The sequence below is a fragment of the Symphalangus syndactylus genome, chromosome 7, assembly GCF_028878055.3.
Source record: "Symphalangus syndactylus isolate Jambi chromosome 7, NHGRI_mSymSyn1-v2.1_pri, whole genome shotgun sequence".
Lineage (NCBI taxonomy): Eukaryota > Metazoa > Chordata > Mammalia > Primates > Hylobatidae > Symphalangus > Symphalangus syndactylus.
The window spans coordinates 40,849,531-40,868,895 of record NC_072429.2 but is presented as its reverse complement, the minus strand read 5'-3'; the positions used below and the strand labels follow the sequence as shown (position 1 = coordinate 40,868,895).

Sequence of the window (19,365 nt, the reverse complement as noted above, 5' to 3'; positions counted from 1 at the left end):
CCAATTCTTCTAGTAATAAGAGCTAAAGCAGGTTCTGAAATGAATGGTGTACCCAGAGCATTGCACAGCTTTCAGGGTTCTCTGTACCTCCTCTACTCCATCAGTGTTGAAGGAAGGGATAGAGGAAGGGTCCAGAGAGGCTGGTCTTCTTATTGCCTCTACTAAACTCATTCCTAATTCTCATTCCTAATGCCTTTTCTCTTGCTGGGGCCCCTTTCAGATACACCACCCAATTCTCTTTACCTGTTCAAATTTCACTTATTTTATAAGGTTCAGATAGAAACCTACTTTGTCCATGAAATTTCAGCAAGTAGTTAAACCCTCAATGGCCTCTTTCCTCTGAATATCTGATGAGTTTGTTAGTTGTACTTCACAGGCTAGCCTAACACAGAATGGGCACTCTGTTTAAAAAAAAAAAAAATAGCTTAGCAAGTGAATGAATGGAAAATAATTCGGAAGGTAGTCAGAGCTCCCAGGGGAAAAAAATTTTTTTAAAGAGCAAACCATTCACTGTGACCCTGTCCTAAACATATGTTTAATTATTCAACTAATTTTTCACTGAGTGCCTGCTATGCCAGGACCTGTGCCTAGTTCTAAAGACACAAGACAAATATGGGTCCCTACTCTCAGAGACTATAAAGTCAGAAAGTATTCCAGTAATTACAAGTGTGTTGAATCATGTAAAGACTAAAGTAGCCAGGTGTAATGGCTCATGGCTGTAATCCCAACACATTGGGGGCCAAGGCAGGAGGATTGCTTGAGCCTGAGAGATTGAGACCAGCTTGGGCAACATAGTGAGACTCCCATCTCTACAGAAAATTTAAAAACTAGCCAGGCATGGTGGCCCACACTGGTCCCAGCTACTCCGGAGGCTGAGGCAGGAGAATCATTTGAGCCTAGGAGGTCGTAGCTACAGTGAGCCGTGATTGTGCCACTATACTCTAGACTGGACAACAGAGAAGACCCTATCTCAAAAAAGAAAAAAAAAAGACTGAAGTAGAGGAAACTATTAGGGAGTTATGATATGCAACTTACCAGGGCAGAAGGTCAGCAAATGCCACTTATGCCAAGATCTGACAGATAGAGAGCATTTTAGATAATGGAGCAATGTGCAAAAGTCCTGCAGGATGAGGAAGTGTGGTGTAGCCACGGGAAAAAGGAAGTACCAGAGCTGGAACTTAGAGAGTAAAAGAGGAACAAAAAGTGAAGCCAGGGAAGTAAATGGAAGACAGATCACAGAGGACTTCGTAAACCATACTGTATAGTCAGGATAGGCTAGGTTATGCCGTGGCAATAAACAGCACCAAAGTCTCAGTGGCTTAACAAAGAAAACGTTATTCCTCACCTACATTCCATGTTCAGTGCAGAGTGATGAGGGGCTCTGCTCACATAGTCAGTCAGGAACCCAGACTAATAGGGCTGGGCCATCCGGTAGCTGCAACATCTGGAACATATGGGCTTCCTAGTTTCCACAGTAGGGACGCACGAAAAAGAGTGAGTTGTATCACCAACTAAATGCCTCGTTTCAGAAGTGACACTTGCCACTCCCACTCACAGCCCATTAGCCTGAACCAGTCACATAGCCTGATGTGATGTCAAGTCAGCTGAGAACTATAAGGGAACACATGAAACACTGGGTATCATTGCCTCTGCCATATCATAAGAAGTGTGAATTCGACCCAAAAGCCAACAGAAGCCATTGAAAGGTTTTTAAGTGACCAGGTTTGGATTTCTTAAAGACTGCCCTGGCTGCAGTGGGAGGAACAATTTGAAGAGGAGGGAGAAAAAAGCAGAAAGTAGAGTTAAGAGGCCCCTGCATTGCCCAGTTAGATTACCATGGATTAGATCCATAGGTTCACGGAACTTTCAGGAGGTAGTATCCACAGGACTTTGGAATTGACAGAGGCAGGCATAGAGAAGAGAAGTGTTCAAGGACAGCCCCACTTCTTGATTTATGGACATAGGTCAGTGGCAGAGCCGTCTGCTGGGTAGGAGCGGAAGTTAGGATGATTCAGAGTCAATGGTTGACTCTCCAAGGACAGAGGTCAGCTGCAATTAGTACCTCGTTGGACCCATATGAGGTGCTTAAATATTTATGGAAATTGTTGCCTGGTCTCCTGCATTATCTTGAGATGCTTCTTCATAACTCTGGGCTGGGGGGGAAGGCACCAGTCATCTTATTACCCATTTCTGAAACCCATTTCCCAAAACTTCTCCATTTAATGATTATTCATTTGGATACACTTTCCTGCCACTTCACCTCTAAAATTAGCGAGTACAAGAACCATCAAGATTATCATTAAACTAGCCAGTGCTTCATTTGTTCTCCTAATTGCTCAGAGGGCAAAAAGATAATCAAGTGGTTGCTCTAATCTGGAAACCTGATTTTCAAAAATTACCTGAAATGTAAATTGTGCTTTTTAAAGCAGCACTTAAATTTTGACTCCAGTCATTTCATTAAGACTAGCACTTGCTGAGAACCCTTTAAATTAAAGCTTTGAATTACCAGTGCCATGGAAAGCAATTGGAAGGAAGGGAGGCTTTCTTATGAGCATGATGTGTGTATGTGTGCATGTTTGTGTGTGTTTGGCATAAACAGGATTTTTCTTGTTAATGTATCATTTCACTTATTGAATTGCACCTGCATTAAAAGGTGATAAAACAAAGGCTGAGCCTATGCTCATTCTTATCAGGACTCCTCCAACGGAGCCTGCCTGGGTTATATGAACTTTGCTCGGCCCAATGAGCCTCAACAATATTGTTTCAAATGAGTAGGTGCAAATCTAAGAGACCTGCAATTCTTCCCCAGCAGAGCTATTAATCATGTTGGCAGAGGACAGGGCAGATGCAGAGTCTCCCTGAGCCCTTTGTCAGTATTGATGTTAGAAAAGCTGATGGTGGTGCTCACCTGGGGACAGAACAATTAGGTGGAAGCAGAAAAAATTAACTTATTTCATTATAGCCAAGAATGGCTGTATAAAGAACTTTACTCATTCAATTCAGAGTGTATATTGCCCTTTTACTGGGTGAACAATGGAGGGGCAGGTGTCCTGGGGCCTCTAAGTCATTGTTCCTAGTTCAAGCTGCCATCAGAGCTTGCCTAAACAATTTCAATAATTTCCTAATTGGTCCCCCTACTTCTGTTCTGGCACTTCTAAATAGCAGCCAAAATGAGCTTTTTATTTCTTTTTTTATTTACATACAGTAAAATTTACTCTTTTTAACATCCAGTTCTATAAATTTTAATAAATACATAAAATTGCATAACCACACCACAGTCAAGACATAGGATAGTTCCAATAGTCTGCCCTGAAATTTCTCATGCTTCCCCCTTTATAGTCAATTTCTTCCCCAACTCGTAAGTCCTGGCAACCACCAATCTGTTTTCTGCTCCTGTAGTTTTCTTTTTCCAGAATGTCACATAAATGGAATCATACAGAATGTAGCTTTTTGAGTCAGGCTTCTTTCATTTTGCATAATGCATTTGGGATTACCCATGCTGTTTCATGCATCAGTAGTTCATTCCTTTTTGATGCAGAGTAGTATTCCATTGTATAGCTGTGCCACAGTTTGTTCATTCACCTCATGAAAGACATTGGAGTTGTTTTCCAGTTGTTGGCAACTATGCATAAAGCTGCTATAAACATTTGCATACTGGTTTTTGAGTGGGCACAAGTTTTCATTTCTCTTAGGTGATTACTTAGGAGTGGAATTGCTGGGTCAGATGCTAAGTATGTGTTTAACTTTCTAAGAAACTGCCAAACAGTAGCATGAGCTTTTAAAAGCATAAATCAGATCATATCACTCCTCTACCTAAGTCCTGCCAAAGACTTCCTATTATACATAGAATAAAATGGAAGCTTCCCAGGCTCTTGTGATCTGGCCCCTGCCTGTCTCTGTGGCCTCTTTTATCACCTTCTCCTTACTTGATCTGTTCCAGCCTTCTCTCTGTTTCTTTCTTCTGTCTTTTTCTCAAGCAAGCCGAGCTCTTTCCCTCTTTAGGACTTTCACGGTAGCTTATGGTGCCTCTTCCGGGCGTATTCTTACCTCCATTTTCACATAGCTAGCTCCTTCTTGTCATTTGTTGTTTCAGCTTAAATGCCACCTTCTCAGCAGATCTTCCTCGACCCCCTAATTTAAAGTAGCTGCCTCCCCCAGTCACTCTCTATCACGTCAGAGCACTTATAACTATATGATGTTTTCTTGTTTAGTTGTTTACACGCTGGCTCTGTCATTTATAAGTCACCCCTTCCAGGCCTTGGCCTCCTGATTTTTAAAGTGGACATAATAATGCTCATTCCCCTACTTAATGAGTTTTTCACAATATTATAAGCTTCTTGAAGCAAGAACCACATCTTCTTCAAAATTTTCTTTTTAAGAACTTTATTTATTCCTCAACAAAAGCCACATTCAATAAAATTTTCTATCTCAGCTATTTTTTTTCTTTTATTATACTTTAAGTTCTAGGGTACATGTGCACAATGTGCAAGTTTGTTACATATGTATACAAGTGCCATGGTGGTGTGCTGCACCCATTAACTCATGATTTACATTAGGTATATCTCCTAATGCTATCCCTCCCCACTCCCCCAACCCCAGGACAGGCCCCAGTGTGTGATGTTCCCCTTCCTGTGTCCAAGTGTTGTCACTGTTCAATTCCCACCTATGAGTGAGAACATGCGGTGTTTGGTTTTTTGTCCTTGCGATAGTTTGCTGAGAATGATGGTTTCCTGCTTCATCCATGTCCCTACAAAGGACATGAATTCATCCTTTTTTATGGCTGCATAGTATTCCATGGTGTATATGTGCCACATTTTCTGAATCCAGTCTATCATTGATGGACATTTGGGTTGGTTCCAAGTCTTTGCTATTGTGAATAGTGCCACAATAAACATACGCGTGCATGTGTCTTTATAGTAGCATGATTTATAATCCTTTGGGTATATACCCAGTAATGGGATGGCTGGGTCAAATGGTATTTCTAGTTCTAGATTCTTGAGGAATCGCCACACTGACTTCCACAATGGTTGAACTAGTTTACAGTCCCACCAACAGTGTAAAAGTGTTCCTATTTCTCCACATCCTCTCCAGCACCTGTTGTTTCCTGACTTTTTAATGATCACCATTCTAACTGGTGTGAGATGGTATCTCATTGTGGTTTTGATTTGCATTTCTCTGATGGCCAGTAATGATGAGCATTTTTTCATGTGTCTTTTGGCTGCTTCTTCTTTTGAGAAGCGTATGTTCATCTCCTTCACCCACTTGTTGATGGGGTTGTTTTTTTCTTGTAAATTTGCTTGTGTTCATTGTAGATTCTGGATATTAGCCCTTTGTCAGATGAGTAGATTGCAAAAATTCTCTCCCATTCTGTAGGTTGCCTGTTCACTCTGATGGTAGTTTCTTTTGCTGTGCAGAAGCTCTTTAGTTTAATTAGATCCCATTTGTCAGTTTTGGCTTTTGTTGCCATTGCTTTTGGTGTTTTAGACATGAAGTCCTTGCCCATGCCTATGTCCTGAATGGTATTGCCTAGGTTTTCTTCTAGGGTTTTTACGGTTTTAGGTCTAACATGTAAGTCTTTAATCAATCTTGAATTAATTTTTGTATAAGGTGTAAGGAAGGGATCCAGTTTCAGCTTTCTACATATGGCTAGCCAGTTTTCCCAGCACCATTTATTAAATAGGGAATCCTTTCCCCATTTCTTGTTTTTGTCAGGTTTGTCAAAGATCAGATGGTTGTAGATGTGTGGTGTTATTTCTGAGGCCTCTGTTCTGTTCCATTGGTCTATATCTCTGTTTTGGTACCATTACCATGCTGTTTTGGTTACTGTAGCCTTGTAGTATAGTTTGAAGTCAGGTAGCGTGATGCCTCCAGCTTTGTTCTTTTTTTTTTTTTTCTGGAGTTCACAAATTTAATAAAATACACCAAAACATTTGGTTAATAATCTACTGCACATTAAACTTTGTGGTCATATTCTATAACACTCTCTTCACTTCACCCTCCTCACCTTCATGTCAATGGACAAAGTGGTTTGTTTTAGAAGCTCTGTCCTTTATTTTCTGTTTCTTTTTCAGAAAAGACAGCACAGCACAGATATATGGCTTTGTAGCCATTTCAAATTTACTGTAAAAATCCAAATTTTCCATAAATTAAAGGCCTCTTGTCTATCCTTCCAATTTTGCTTTCTACAGTAGCTGTATTTATCCTAGAGAAGAAATTGCAGAATCACTCTGTGTTTTGGTAGCTTAGTTTGTAGGATTCAAAAAAAAAGACCCCCATATTTGATATATAGTTTCAGGAATATCTAAACTACCCTAGTGGTTTTTGACTTCCTGCTAGTACATGATTTGGTTCACAGGTAGTAATTTATTCTTCACTGACAGAAAAAAATTCCCAGTGATTCCATAGCCACTCATACTTTGTTCAATAATTCAACTGCTTCAGATTATCTGCTTAGGGGGCTGATAACTTTAAAGCATTCTTTAAAAAATAAAGCAAGACAAAAACTTCTAAATTACAGCTCTATTAAGGTAGAAGAACTGACTCCACCTGATCCTTATAGAAAAATTCCTGCTTTCTTGTGCCCTGGCCATTCAGCAGATGTGAGTTTGAAATATGCAGGATCTATCACTGGCAAAGAGGGTAATGTCAACAATTTCTTCCTGATGCAAGAAAATGGGTACAACTCCTGACTTTCAGCCATCAGATGCAGATATAATCAATGATTTATCACTTGGGGGCATGGTGTTCTTTCCAATCCTTATGTAAGCCTCGCTTTCCATCTCCATTCTGTAGATTTTCACTTGTCTGGAAGGTGAAGAGGGCAGATTCTTCTTTTTCTGGGTATTTTACTTCACTCCTACTCTCCCTGATAGTTCCCTTTAGTTCTGCTGGGTCCCATTTTCTTTGTGAACTTACAGTGACACATTTTTTCTCACAATACCATATATTACTTTTCTGTCCATTTTGAGGTTCTCCATTGTCTTCATTCTGGATTTTTTTATTATTATTATACTTTAAGTTTTAGGGTACATGTGCACAATGTGCAGGTTTGTTACATGTGTATACATGTGCCATGTTGGTGTGCTGCACCCATTAACTCGTCATTTAGCATTAGGTATATCTCCTAATACTATCCCTTCCCCCTCCCCCTTGGCAGTGTGGGCTCTTTTTTGGTTCCATATGAACTTTACAGTAGTTTTTAACAATTCTGTGAAGAAAGTCATTGGTAGCTTGATGAGGATGGCAATGAATCTACAAATTACCTTGGGCAGTATGGCCATTTTCACGATATTGATTCTTCCTATCCATGAGCATGGAATGTTCTTCCATTTGTTTGTGTCCTCTTTTATTTCATTGAGCAGTGGTTTGTAGTTCTCCTTGAAGAGGTCCTTCACATCCCTTGTAAGTTGGATTCCTAGGTATTTTATTCTCCTTGAAGCAATTGTGAATAGGAGTTCACTCATGATTTGGCTCTCTTGTTTGTCTGTTATTGGTGTATAAGAATGCTTGTGATTTTTGCACATTGATTTTGTATCCTGAGACTTTGCTGAAGTTGCTTATCAGCTTAAGGAGATTTGGGGCTGCGATGATGGGATTTTCTAAATATAGAATCATGTCATCTGCAAACAGAAGCAATTTGACTTCCTCTTTTCCTAATTGAATACCCTTTATTTCTTTCTCCTGCCTGATTGCCCTGGCCAGAACTTCCAACACTATGTTAAATAGGAGTGGTGAGAGAGGGCATCCCTGTCTTGTGCCAGTTTTCAAAGGGAATGCTTCCAGTTTTTGCCCATTCAGTATGATATTGGCTCTGGGTTTGTCATAAATAGCTCTTATTATTTTGAGATAAGTCCCATCAATACCTAATTTATTGAGAGTTTTTAGCATGAAGGGCTGCTGCATTTTGTCAAAGGCCTTTTCTGCATCTATTGAGATAATCATGTGGTTTCTGTCATTGGCTCTGTTTATATGCTGGATTACGTTTATTGATTTGCATATGTTGAACCAGCCTTGCATCCCAGGGATGAAGCCCACTTGATCATGGTGGATAAGCTTTTTGATGTGCTGCTGGATTCGGTTTGCCAGTATTTTATTGAGGATTCTTGCATCGATGTTCATCAGGGATATTGGCCTAAAATTCTCTTTTTTTGTTGTGTCTCTGCCAGGCTTTGGTATCAGGATGATGCTGGCCTCATAAAATGAGTTAGGGAGGATTCCCTCTTTTTCTATTGATTGGAAGAGTTTCAGAAGGAATAGTACCAGCTCCTCCTTGTACCTCTGGTAGAATTTGGCTGTGAATCCATCTGGTCCTGGACTTTTCTTGGTTGGTAGGCTATTAATTATTGCCTCAATTTCCGAGCCTGTTATTGGTCTATTCAGGGATTCAACTTCTTCCTGGTTTCGTCTTGGTTGGATTTCTAGATTAGAATGAGTTATGGTTTTAGAGGGCAACTGGTAACAATTATAAAAATGAAAATTTAGGTAATCATCCTAAAATTTAAGAGTTACTGCACTAACTCTTGTTTGTCAACATGTTTCAGATTTCCAAAGGAAATGAACCCACAGGGGTACTCAAGTGGGTAGGGTACTCAAAATATTACGATATATTTCTTGTGAGAATGGACCTATACAGTGGAGAAGACAGACATAACACAGTGGTATACTGGAGTTGGCTGGAACTAGATCACAAGAGCTGGTTCTTACCTTTTCAGGAATTTTCCCAGCCAGTTGTTTAACCATTGGTGGCTTGAAAAACTCCACAAATCAGGGATTTGTTTTCTTTCTTTCTTGTTACTTTTTTTTTTTTTGACAGCTGATTTACCAATACATCACTGACTAAGAGATATAGAACAAGGAAGAATGGTGATTACATGAACATATTTAAAGGAAGTAGTAAAAGTCAGTCTTAGCATAAGGATTCGGGGTCCTGAATGCACTTACATTCTGGCTCAAACAGTTACGAAATGTATGAACTTGAGCAACTTCATTCACTCATTATTCCACAAACACTAAGCATCTCCTCTGGGGTACAGGAGAGAATCATGTGTAGAAGGTCCCTGCAACCCAGATAGCTAACAGACTAGTGGGGGAAAGGTAAGTAAAGGATTGCAGTTTGGAGTGAAAAAATACAATGATCGGGAAGCACAGAGGCTGCTGGGTGCACCAGGAAGGGCAAGTGGCCAATCCAGCAGGGGATTCCAGGATGGCTAAAGAAAGAGGGGAGAAGTCCACTAGGTGAAAACAGCCAGAAATGACTGGGGAAAATGGGTGAAGAAAGAATACTCTCAGCCAGGGAAGAGCATCATGGCTTACTTTTATCCACTTTGGACCTCAGTAAAAGAGTAATACTTACTTTGCAGGAAAGTTGTCAGAATGTATTAATAGAGCGAAGTCATGAGGATGCATTGATAAAAGATGGAAGCTGTTACTGTGCTCACCAAGGAATGAGCATCTGAGCCAGTGACTGAGGAGGTGGCACCTGACCTGGCTTCAGATGGACGTGGGTAGGAACTGGCTACTCACATTAGATCAGGAAGACAAACTTCTTATTGGACCTTTTGTCTTTTCAGCCAAACCTCACCGCAAGACACCTTCTAGAGAAGAACAAAGGTCGCCAGTCATCCCGCACAAAAAACCTGTCCCTGGTGCCCTCATCCTCCAGAAGCAACACGTCTACCCTCCGTAGGGGCCCAGGGTCAAGGATGAAGGGGCCAGGGCAGTTTTCCATCACAACAGCCTTGAACACTCTCAACCGGATGGTCCATTCTCCTTCGGGGCGCCATATGGTAGAGATCAGCACCCCAGTGCTCATCAGCTCCAGCAACCCCTCTGTGATCACCCAGCCCATGGAGAAAGCAGATGTTCCTTCCAGCTCGGCGGGACAGGTAGGGAAGAAACTCCTGGGATGAGGGCACTTTGGAGTTGGGCAAGTGACTCATACCATGTCACAAGCAATATTTGCTGTTTAGTACTTGCTAAGCACCCAGAATGCCCTACTAGTAACTAATGCCATATGTATTCCATGTTAGAATTGTATAAACATTTTATTTCATCCTTAAACAGCCTGCGAGTTAGGTGTTACTACTATTATCCCCATTTTACAGATGAGGGAACTTAGGTTTAGAGGGGTTAAACAACTTATCCAAATTCTCACAGATACTTTTCTTTCCCTTGCTGTGTGCCATGATATCGTTCCTGTCCCTTAGAGAACTTCCCTCTAAGGAGATGATGGCACCTATTTTCTCAAGAGAGTTTTGGCATCACAGTCTGAGATTCAATATCCCATCCTCTGGCAATGTATTAGACATCAGATGGAAAGAAAGCAAAAGAAACAAAAAGAAACTATGGGTTACTGAATGTTCTCAGGACTGGTTACTTACATTTGTAGGACCCAGTCCAAAATGAAAATACAAGTCCTCTGCTCAAAAATGATCAAGAATTATCAAGATGGGAACAGCAGAGCATTAAACCAAGCAAAGAGCCCTGTGTGGCTATGCAAGGCACAAACTGGTGAAGCCTGCCCTGGGTGTTTCCAGATGGAGTACCTAATAAGATAATGCATGTAAAATGCCTAGCACCATGATGCCCACCATATACTAAGCATCCAATAAGCGTTACCTCTTAATACTATTGTTGTTAACCCTGGTCACTGTGTTGCCAACTGAAGATGCCTAGGGGTGGTCGTGGCAATCCAGAAGCTAAAGTATTTCTAGCAGCATATGGCTATTTAGGTTGAAGGGTACTTTAAAAGATGAAGGAGTGGAGGTACGAGGCAAAGTAATTAAGAAGAGCTGCATGTTGGGTATTCAGCTGAAAACACTCTTTGGGACCATGCAGGTGGCAACTTGAAAGGACAAAACTCAACTTGTACTGATGTGTTTTTTCTTTTTTTAAAAGAGCTGTAAATTTTGTTTTTAAACATGAATTTCTACCTTGGGATTAAAAGGCTTAATTGGACTCTAATCCCTTTTTAACAAACAAGGAGGAAAGAGAAAGTCAAGGGCTCCTCAAAGACCTGTGTGCTATTCTGAAAGGAAAACAATCACCTCCTACAACACTTCATATCTTATACCACTGTCTGGGTTGCTAAGAAGTTGGCTGCTCACGTAATTCTGCCCACCACCTGCACCACATGCACACGCACACACATGCACGCTTTCTCTCTCTTTCTCCTCCATTTCACTCCCCTTGCTTTAACAAAAACTATAAAACTTTCTACATACACACTGCACTTCTTTACAAGTACATATTAATAGATGCTTTATGCCCAAAGTTCTCCTTCACACACACACACACACACACACTCTAAAATGGGAGCCTTGTGACTCACAATTAAGCCAGAGTCACAGAATTTTTTGAAACGATTCTTTATATATAGTCATAGATATATAAAGTGCAGCCCACACTCAGTGGAAATAAGCTAGCTCACTCAGCTCTAAGTTGGCTTCGCAAAAGATTTAACCAAGAGTCACTTTCTGTGTGCTTTTAAAATTCTTATTCTGGGCATTTAGGTCATCTACGGAGGCTGGACTAGAGTGGGAGAAGCTTAGTAGGATTCAAAACAAGTATTATTCCTTTGTAGTTTTCACAAATAGTGAGAATTCCACAGTATGGCATTGCATTCACACATCCAATGAACAGGGAATCACTTCACAGAAGCCTTCTCTCCATTCAGATGGCTGTGAATTATAAGTATTTCTACATGTTTGTCCAAAGGTCATAAAAACACACTCAAAATGGCCCACTTATGACTTATATCTAAAGATGAGCAGAAAGTTGAACAAATGACAAGTTCTTCCCTTTTATCTAACATTCTTGAGAGCTGTGGTTGGGTCTGGCTCATCATACTCCCCCTATCTTCCCCACTCCAGCAACCCACATGGTGCCTAGACCCTAGCAGGTGCTCAATAAATCAAGGAATTAAGACTTTTAACGTAAATATCTGGGCAGGTGGTGGTGACATATACTTAGGGAAGACTGGAGAAATAATTAATTTCTTAAAGAAAGATTACAGATTAGTGTAACTCTTCCAGCCAATAAACATCTGTTGAATGCTTGTGATGTGCTAGTAACCGTAATGAGTACTGGAGATTCTACTACCAAAGCAAGAAGAGTAATATAACCTCAAACTTTATTGAAACTAATATGAGATGGACGGATCTATAGGTAGGTAGGTAGGTAGGTGGATGGATGGATGGATAGATGATAGATAGATAGATAGATAGATAGATAGATAGATAGATAGAGTGATATCCTCTAATAGAAAAGTCTTTTACTCCCAGTCTCTTAAGCCTCCCCTTCATTCTAAAACTGTAATAAGAGCCTTTGTAGGGGAGGTATTATCAACACTTTATAGCAAGGTAATTAAGGCCCCAAAAGAAAAATGATTAAGCTAAGTTCTTGTAATTTAGTAGAGTCCGGATTGAATTTAGAATTGTCTAATTCTAGAACATAAGCTCTTGTCACTACACTATGCTGTCAACCAAGACCACATTAGACAACATTCTGACAATGTAGTTTATCCTGGATGTCTGCAGCCTCCCTTTTCTTGGTTGTCGTCACTTGACTCCTTTTGAATGCTAAGGCCTTCCAGCATTTTCTTCTCCACCCACCCCCTCAATAAAGAATTTGTCCTAAGTCTTTTGCACCTGAAAAAGGCTTCCATTCACTATCACTTTGTTTCTTTATGAATTACCAGTTGTGTCCAAACATTGTGTATGGTGCTGATGGCACCAAGAATAAGCTGCTGCCTCATTCTCCTGCTGTGGTAGAGACAAGTCTTGGATCATCCCTCAAGTCTCAAACCCCAAGGAGTAGCATTTGCTACCCTTTCATAATGAGAAGCCAGAGCCAGGAATTTTTTTCCCCTTTGTCATTGTGTCTTTCCACCTGTGGGAAACCACTCGAAACTTCTGGATAGAACACCAGGAAATGACCTCACAGATGAACTGCAACTACAGACTAAAAACAATGGCACTCGAAAACAATTCAGGATTAGACCTGAAGATACTGAGTAAGTTCTGTGGAAAACTGCAGTGGAGGAAGTTAAGTGGGTGGATTGAAACCAATGCAGTTGGCCTCTGGGAGAGTCCTGGAGACAAAGAAAATCAATTGCACATGACACAAGTTAGAAAGAAGTCCTTCAGAAATGCCTCTTTGGGGAAAGTCACATGTGCAGGGCCCTCCCTGGAGATTCTAAAGTTGACTTGGTTCAGGATGTGGAACCTGCTCGCCCTCTGCCTCCCACACTCACAGAGCAATGACGCATTCTTGTTTTCCTAAGAGGTTCTGCTCCTCAATATGCCCTCTTTCTCCTCTTCCCCTCCCCCTCCCCATCCCTGTCCCACTGCCAATCCTTCAGCCCTACTCCTTAAGCCTCCCTCCTTCTGTATCACATATCCAGGGTAACAGAACTGCTACTCAACTAGAAAGCTCTCTTTCCCTCACCTCCTACATTCAGCTAATCAGTAACCTCATTGTGCCACCTAAATAGTTATTGCTATTGCCCATTCCATTTCACTGCCTTAGTCTGGGTCCTCATCTCTTGCCTAGACTATTGCTCCAGCCTCCTCACTGGCCTCCTAGAACCCACACTCAATTACTTCGCCTCACCCTGCCCAATCCCTCCCATCCCCATCCGTACTTCCAGTCTTGGCTTCATAATGACCTCTTGCAAACCCAAATCCCTTCAGCCACTTCTCTTCCCCAAACCATTAATGGATCCCATTATTGAGTGACCACAAAAAGCTAGAAACTATAATAAGTGATTTACAAACATATGACTGTCCTCAAAACTGTTCAGAGTAGGTATTGGTATGCTCATTTTACCAAACGGGAAAACTCTGGGAGTGAAAGATTAGGTATTTTTCTTAGTCTTTTTTTATTTTAATTTTTTTATTTCAGTAGCTTTAGGGGTACAAGTGGTTTTTGGTTACATGCATGAATTGTATAGTGGTGAAGTCTGAGATTTTAATGTACCCATCACCGGAGTAGCCTACATTGTACCCAATAGATAATTTTTCTTCCCTTAACCACCCTCACCCTCCCTCTCTTCTTTGAGTCTCCCATTTCCATTATACCACTCTGTATGCCTTTTCATACCCATAGTTTATCTCCCACTTAGTGAGAACATGCAATATTAGTTTTCCATTCCTGAGTTATTTCACTTAGGATTATAGCCTCCAGTTCCATCCAAGTTGTTGCACAAGACATTATTTTATTCTTTTTTATGGCTGAGTAGTATTCCATGGTATATATATGTATGTATGTATATCTATATATCTATATATAGATATATACACACACACACACCACATTTTCTTTATCCACTCATCAGTTGATTCTGTATCTTTGCAATTGTGAATTGTGTTGTGATAAACGTATGCATGCAGTTGTCTTTTTGTTATAATGACTTCTTGTCCTTTGGGTAGATGCCCAGTAGTGGGATCAAATGATAGATCTACTTTTATTTCTTTGAGAAATTTCCATACTGTTTTCCATAGAGGTTATACTAATTTAAATTTACACCAGCAGTGTTTAAGCGTTCCCTTTTCACCACATCCATGCCAACATCTACTGTTTTTTTACTTTTTAATAATGGTCATTCTGACTTGGATAAGGTGGTATCTTATTGTGGTTTTAATTTGCATTTCCCTGATAATTAGTGATATTGAGCATTTTTATATGTTTGTTGGCTGCTTATATATCTTGTGTAGCTTCTTTAGCCCACTTTTTAATGGGATTGTTTGCTTTTTTCTTACTGATTTGAGTTCCTTGTAGATTCTGGATATTAGTCCTTTGTCAAATGCATAGTTTGCAAATATTTTCTTCTATTCTGTAGGTTTCTGTTTACTCTGATGATTATTTATTCTGCTGTGCAGAAGCTTTTTTTTTTTTTGAGACGGAGTCTCGCTCTGTCGCCCAGGCTGGAGTGCAGTGGCACAATCTCGGCTCACTGCAAGCTCCGCCTCCCGGGTTCATGCCATTCTCCTGCCTCAGCCTCTCCAAGTAGCTGGGACTACAGGCGCCAGCCACCACGCCCAGCTAATTTTTTGTATTTTTAGTAGAGAAGGGGTTTCACCATGGTCTCGATCTCCTGACCTCGTGATCTGCCCGCCTTGGCCTCCCAAAGTGCTGGGATTACAAGCGTGAGCCACCGCGCCCGGCCGCTTTTTATTTTACTTAGGTTTCATTTATTTATTTTTGTCTTTGTTGCATTTGCTTTTGTGGTCTTAGTCATAAATTCTTTGCCTAGGCCCATGTCCAGAAGAGTTTTTCTAGGTTTTCTTCTAGATTTTTTATGGTTTCAGGTCTTAGATTTAAGTCTTTAATCCATCTTGAGTTAACTTTGGTATATGGTGAGAGGTAAGGATTCAGTTTTATTCTTCTGCATGTGGCTATTCAGTTTTCCCAACACCATTTATTAAATAGGATGTCCTTTCCCCGGTTTAGGTTTTTGGGTGCTTTGTCAAAAATCACTTGCTTAAAAGTGTTTGGCTTTATTTCTGGGTTCTCTATTCTATTCCATTGGTCTATGTGCCTACTTTTATACCAGTACCATGCTATTGTGGTTACTATAGCCTTGTAGTATAATTTTTTTTTTGTAATATAATTTGAAGTCAGGTAATGTGATGCCTCCAGATTTTTTCTTTTTGTTTAGAATTGCTTTGACTATTTGGGCTCTTTTTTGGTTCTATATGAATTTTAGGATTGCTTCTGTGAAAAATGATGTTAGTATTTTGATAGAAATTGCATTGAATCTGTAGATTACTTTGAGCGATATGGTCATTTCATGATATTGTTTCTTCCAATCTATGAACATGGGACATATTTCCATTTGTTTGTGTCATTTATTATTTCTTTCAACAGTGTTTTGTAGTTCTCCTTGTAGACATCGTTCCCCTCCTTGGTTAAGTATATACCTAGGTATTTTTTAATAGCTATTGTAAAAGGGATTGAGTCCTTTATTTGATTCTCAGCTTGTTTGTTGTTGGTGTATGGCAATGCTGCTGATTTGTGTAAATTGATTTTGTGACCTGAGACTACTGAATTCATTGATACGTCTAGGAGTCTTTTGGAGGAGTCTTTAGGGTTTTCTAGGCATAGGATCATCAGCAAACAGAGATAGTTTGACTTCTTCTTTTCTAATTTGGATGGCCTTTATTTCTTTCTCTTGCCTGACTGTGCTGGCTATGAATTCCCAAAAAGATTAAGTAATTTGCACAACGTCTCAAGGGTAGAAACAGGGCCCAGACTTGAGGGCAGACCTGTGCTCCCTTCCCTAAGTGAGTTTTTAGTATGATATTCTAGACTCTCCATGATCTGGCTACAGTTCACTTCCTGGTCTCCCAGGTCTGCCGACACGCACACGTGCATACACATAAAAGTACAGTGTGTGTGTACATTCCTATATGCACACCATGTACTAGGCCACCTCTTTGCTTTTTGTCCTTGTACCCAGAACAATGCCTGCATTATTCTGGGCAATGAACAAATGTTTTTTGAATAAATAATTGCTGTTCCTTCTGGAATTTATTTTTGTTGCATTCACCTGTTGCGCTCATATCCATACCCCAAGGCCCTATAACCATATTGTTTTACAAGGAAGCTCTTGCCACTGCTCTCCGCAGAATTATTTCTCTCCTATATATCTCTCTTGTATTCACAGCACATTGTTTATACTTGTGTTGTAACATATATATTAGAACATATAACACCCTCTTTACACTATAAATACCACATATGTATCTTACCAACATGCGTAAGATTGAAAAACTTTTAAGAGCAGGCTTGATGTTTTGTTCACTTATGTGTTCTTGAGTTTCCAAACCCCTCTTCTGATTACCCAGAACAAAAAAGATAAGAGAGAGAGAAAAAGTGGGGGTCACTTAACTCAGTGTAAGGAATGTGATTCCTTCCCCCACTGTCCTCCATCCTATGCCAGGGTGATAATGACAAGTCCAAGCTTCTTTCCTGGGCTCCTCATCTGGGAAGATGAGCTGTCACATGCCTTGGGGAATTCTGAGGTCTATAAAGCTGACTGTCCTTTTAACCCCATATTTGAAATAGTCTGAATAAAGTAGTTTCTGGGAGCTTGAACTATTATAAGTCCAGATCTTCTCCCAGGGTGCTCCTTCGTCACTGTCTTTCATAGGAGTCACAACCCAACTTTATGGTTCTCAGGGCTGCCATGAGAAATGGTTTTACTTAGCACTAATATATATATTTTTTCCTTTGGACACCCTCCCAGTTCAAATTTATATTTAAGATTCTTAGCTAATCTTCCTTCTTGAGGTAATTTACAGAGATAAATTAACCCTACGTTTATAGTCTTATGATGATATCTCCCAAGATAAATATTTCTTTTATTTTACAATTTTCACTCAACAAATTCATACTCATAAGTGATGTTGTCAGAGCACTCCAGAACTCACTGAGCACTCCCAAAGAGTTGCGGGTAGAAAACAGAGGAGGCACCATTAGATGAACACCTATCCCCTCCAATTGCTCTGTCCCATGTTATCATTATCTGCCCCCATAGCGCCCTTTATGGGGCCTACTGGGTGTCTGAAATATGTTTGTTAAATTTTTGAAAATGTACCCACCGGGTAAAGATAACCCCTTAAACTTTCTCGTAAATTACCAGTTAAGGCCTTAGCAGGGTTTCACAGGCAGACAGCCAAAAGCAAGAAAGGACCAGAAGGCCTCCCACCTCTCTCTCTATTTTGCCAGAGCCCCCTGGGTAAAGAACTGTCATGAGCCACCCAGAGATACAGTGTTGTACAGGAGAAATCATGGCAGCCTTAGACCCAGGTACCTCTTCCCCAGCCCAATGATGGGATGTAGGACCAATCAATACTGAGCTTGTTTCCCACCAAAAAACGAGAATTAACATCTGACTCACAAGGTTATTGGGAAGATCAAAAATAAAAACTGAATATAAAGTACTTGGCTACCACTTTTGTTATTGTTGTTATTTTAAAACTTTTTAGCAGTCAAAATGTCTTAGCAATCAGTTGCTGGATTGCTCTTCAATCCCTATCCTGTTATTGTTTGGACTTTTTATAAAAGAAAATTTCAAACGTATTTAAAAGTTGAAAGAATAGTGTAATGAACCTTCATGTACACATCACCTAGTCTCAGCAATTATCCACTAATGGGCCAATCTTATTTCAGATATATCTCCTTTCATTCACCTGCTCCCCTCTTTGGTTATTTTATTTACTTATTTATTTATTTATTTATTTATTTATTTATTTATTTACTTATTTATTTTAGATAAAGTCTCTCTCTGTTGCCCCGGCTGAAGTGCAGTGGCACAATCTTTGCTCATTGCAACCTCTGCCTCCCAGGTTCAAGCAATTCTCCTGCCTCAGCCTCCCGAGTAGTTGGGACTACAGGTGTGTGCCACAACGCCCAGCTAATTTTTGTATTATGAAGAGAGACTAGGTTTCACCACGTTGGCCAGGTTTGTCTTAAACTCCTGACTCAAGTGATCTGCCCACCTTGTCTCTTGGATTATTTTAAAGCAAAGTCCAGACATCATATCATTTCGTCCAGAAAAATGTCAGCAAGTGTCTCTTTAAAAATATTTTTAACATAACCATGATTCCATTATCACACACTAAAAAATGAACAACAGGCCGGACATGGTGGCTCATGCCTGTAATCCCAGCACTTTGGGTAGCTGAGGCAAGCAGATCACTTGAGGTCAGGAGTTCAAGACCAGCCTGGCCAAAATGGAGAAACCCCATCTCTACTAAAAATACAAAAATTAGCCAGGCGTGGTGGCGCATGCCTGTAGTCCCAGCTACTTGGGAAGCTGAGGCAGGAGAATGGCTTGAACCAGGAGGCAGAGGTTGCAGTGAGCTGAGATCTTGCCAGTGCACTGCAACCTGGGTGACACAGAGCAAGGCTCCGTCTAAAAAAAAAAAAACACACACACATACACACACACAATTCCTTAAAAACATTAAATACTCAGTGTTCAAGTTTTTATATTTGCCTTATGAATGTTCTTAGTGTTTATTCAAATGGGAACAAAATGAAGTAAACACGTTGCATTGAGTTAATATGGCTCTTAAATTTCTTTATTCTACACATCCCTCCTTCTCCCTTAACCATCTATACATTAAAAAAACAAAGTCACTTGCCCTTTTGAATTTTCCAAATTCTAGATATTACTGGTTGCATTTTTGCAGTGATAATACATTCCTCTCTAGCCCGTACTTTCTTTTTTTCTTTTTTCTTCTTTTAGACAGAGTCTCACTCTGCCACCCAGGCTGGAGTGTAGTGGCGTGATCTTGGCTCACTGCGACCTCCGCCTCCCAGGTTCAAGTGGTCCTCCCACCTCAGCCATCCAAGAAG

At 40.3% G+C, this 19,365-nt stretch overlaps 2 protein-coding genes across 9 annotated transcripts in view; one reads left to right on the top strand and one right to left on the bottom strand.

Annotated features, from left to right (window-relative positions):
- The window catches only part of SH3RF2 (SH3 domain containing ring finger 2), a 146,339-nt gene that overhangs the window by 68,501 nt on the left and 58,473 nt on the right, over positions 1-19,365 (top strand). For all 6 annotated transcript variants that reach the window (XR_008658891.2, XM_055285788.2, XM_055285789.2 and 3 more), the window contains one exon: positions 9,570-9,884. Coding sequence is in view for 5 of the 6 variants with exons in the window: in XM_055285788.2 (XP_055141763.1) it covers positions 9,570-9,884 (315 nt within the window). In the remaining variant the exon portion in view is untranslated. The remainder of the gene's footprint in view (positions 1-9,569; positions 9,885-19,365) is intronic.
- GRXCR2 (glutaredoxin and cysteine rich domain containing 2) overlaps positions 1-19,365 on the bottom strand; it is a 192,273-nt gene that overhangs the window by 146,201 nt on the left and 26,707 nt on the right. The gene's annotated exons all lie outside the window — the stretch shown is intronic.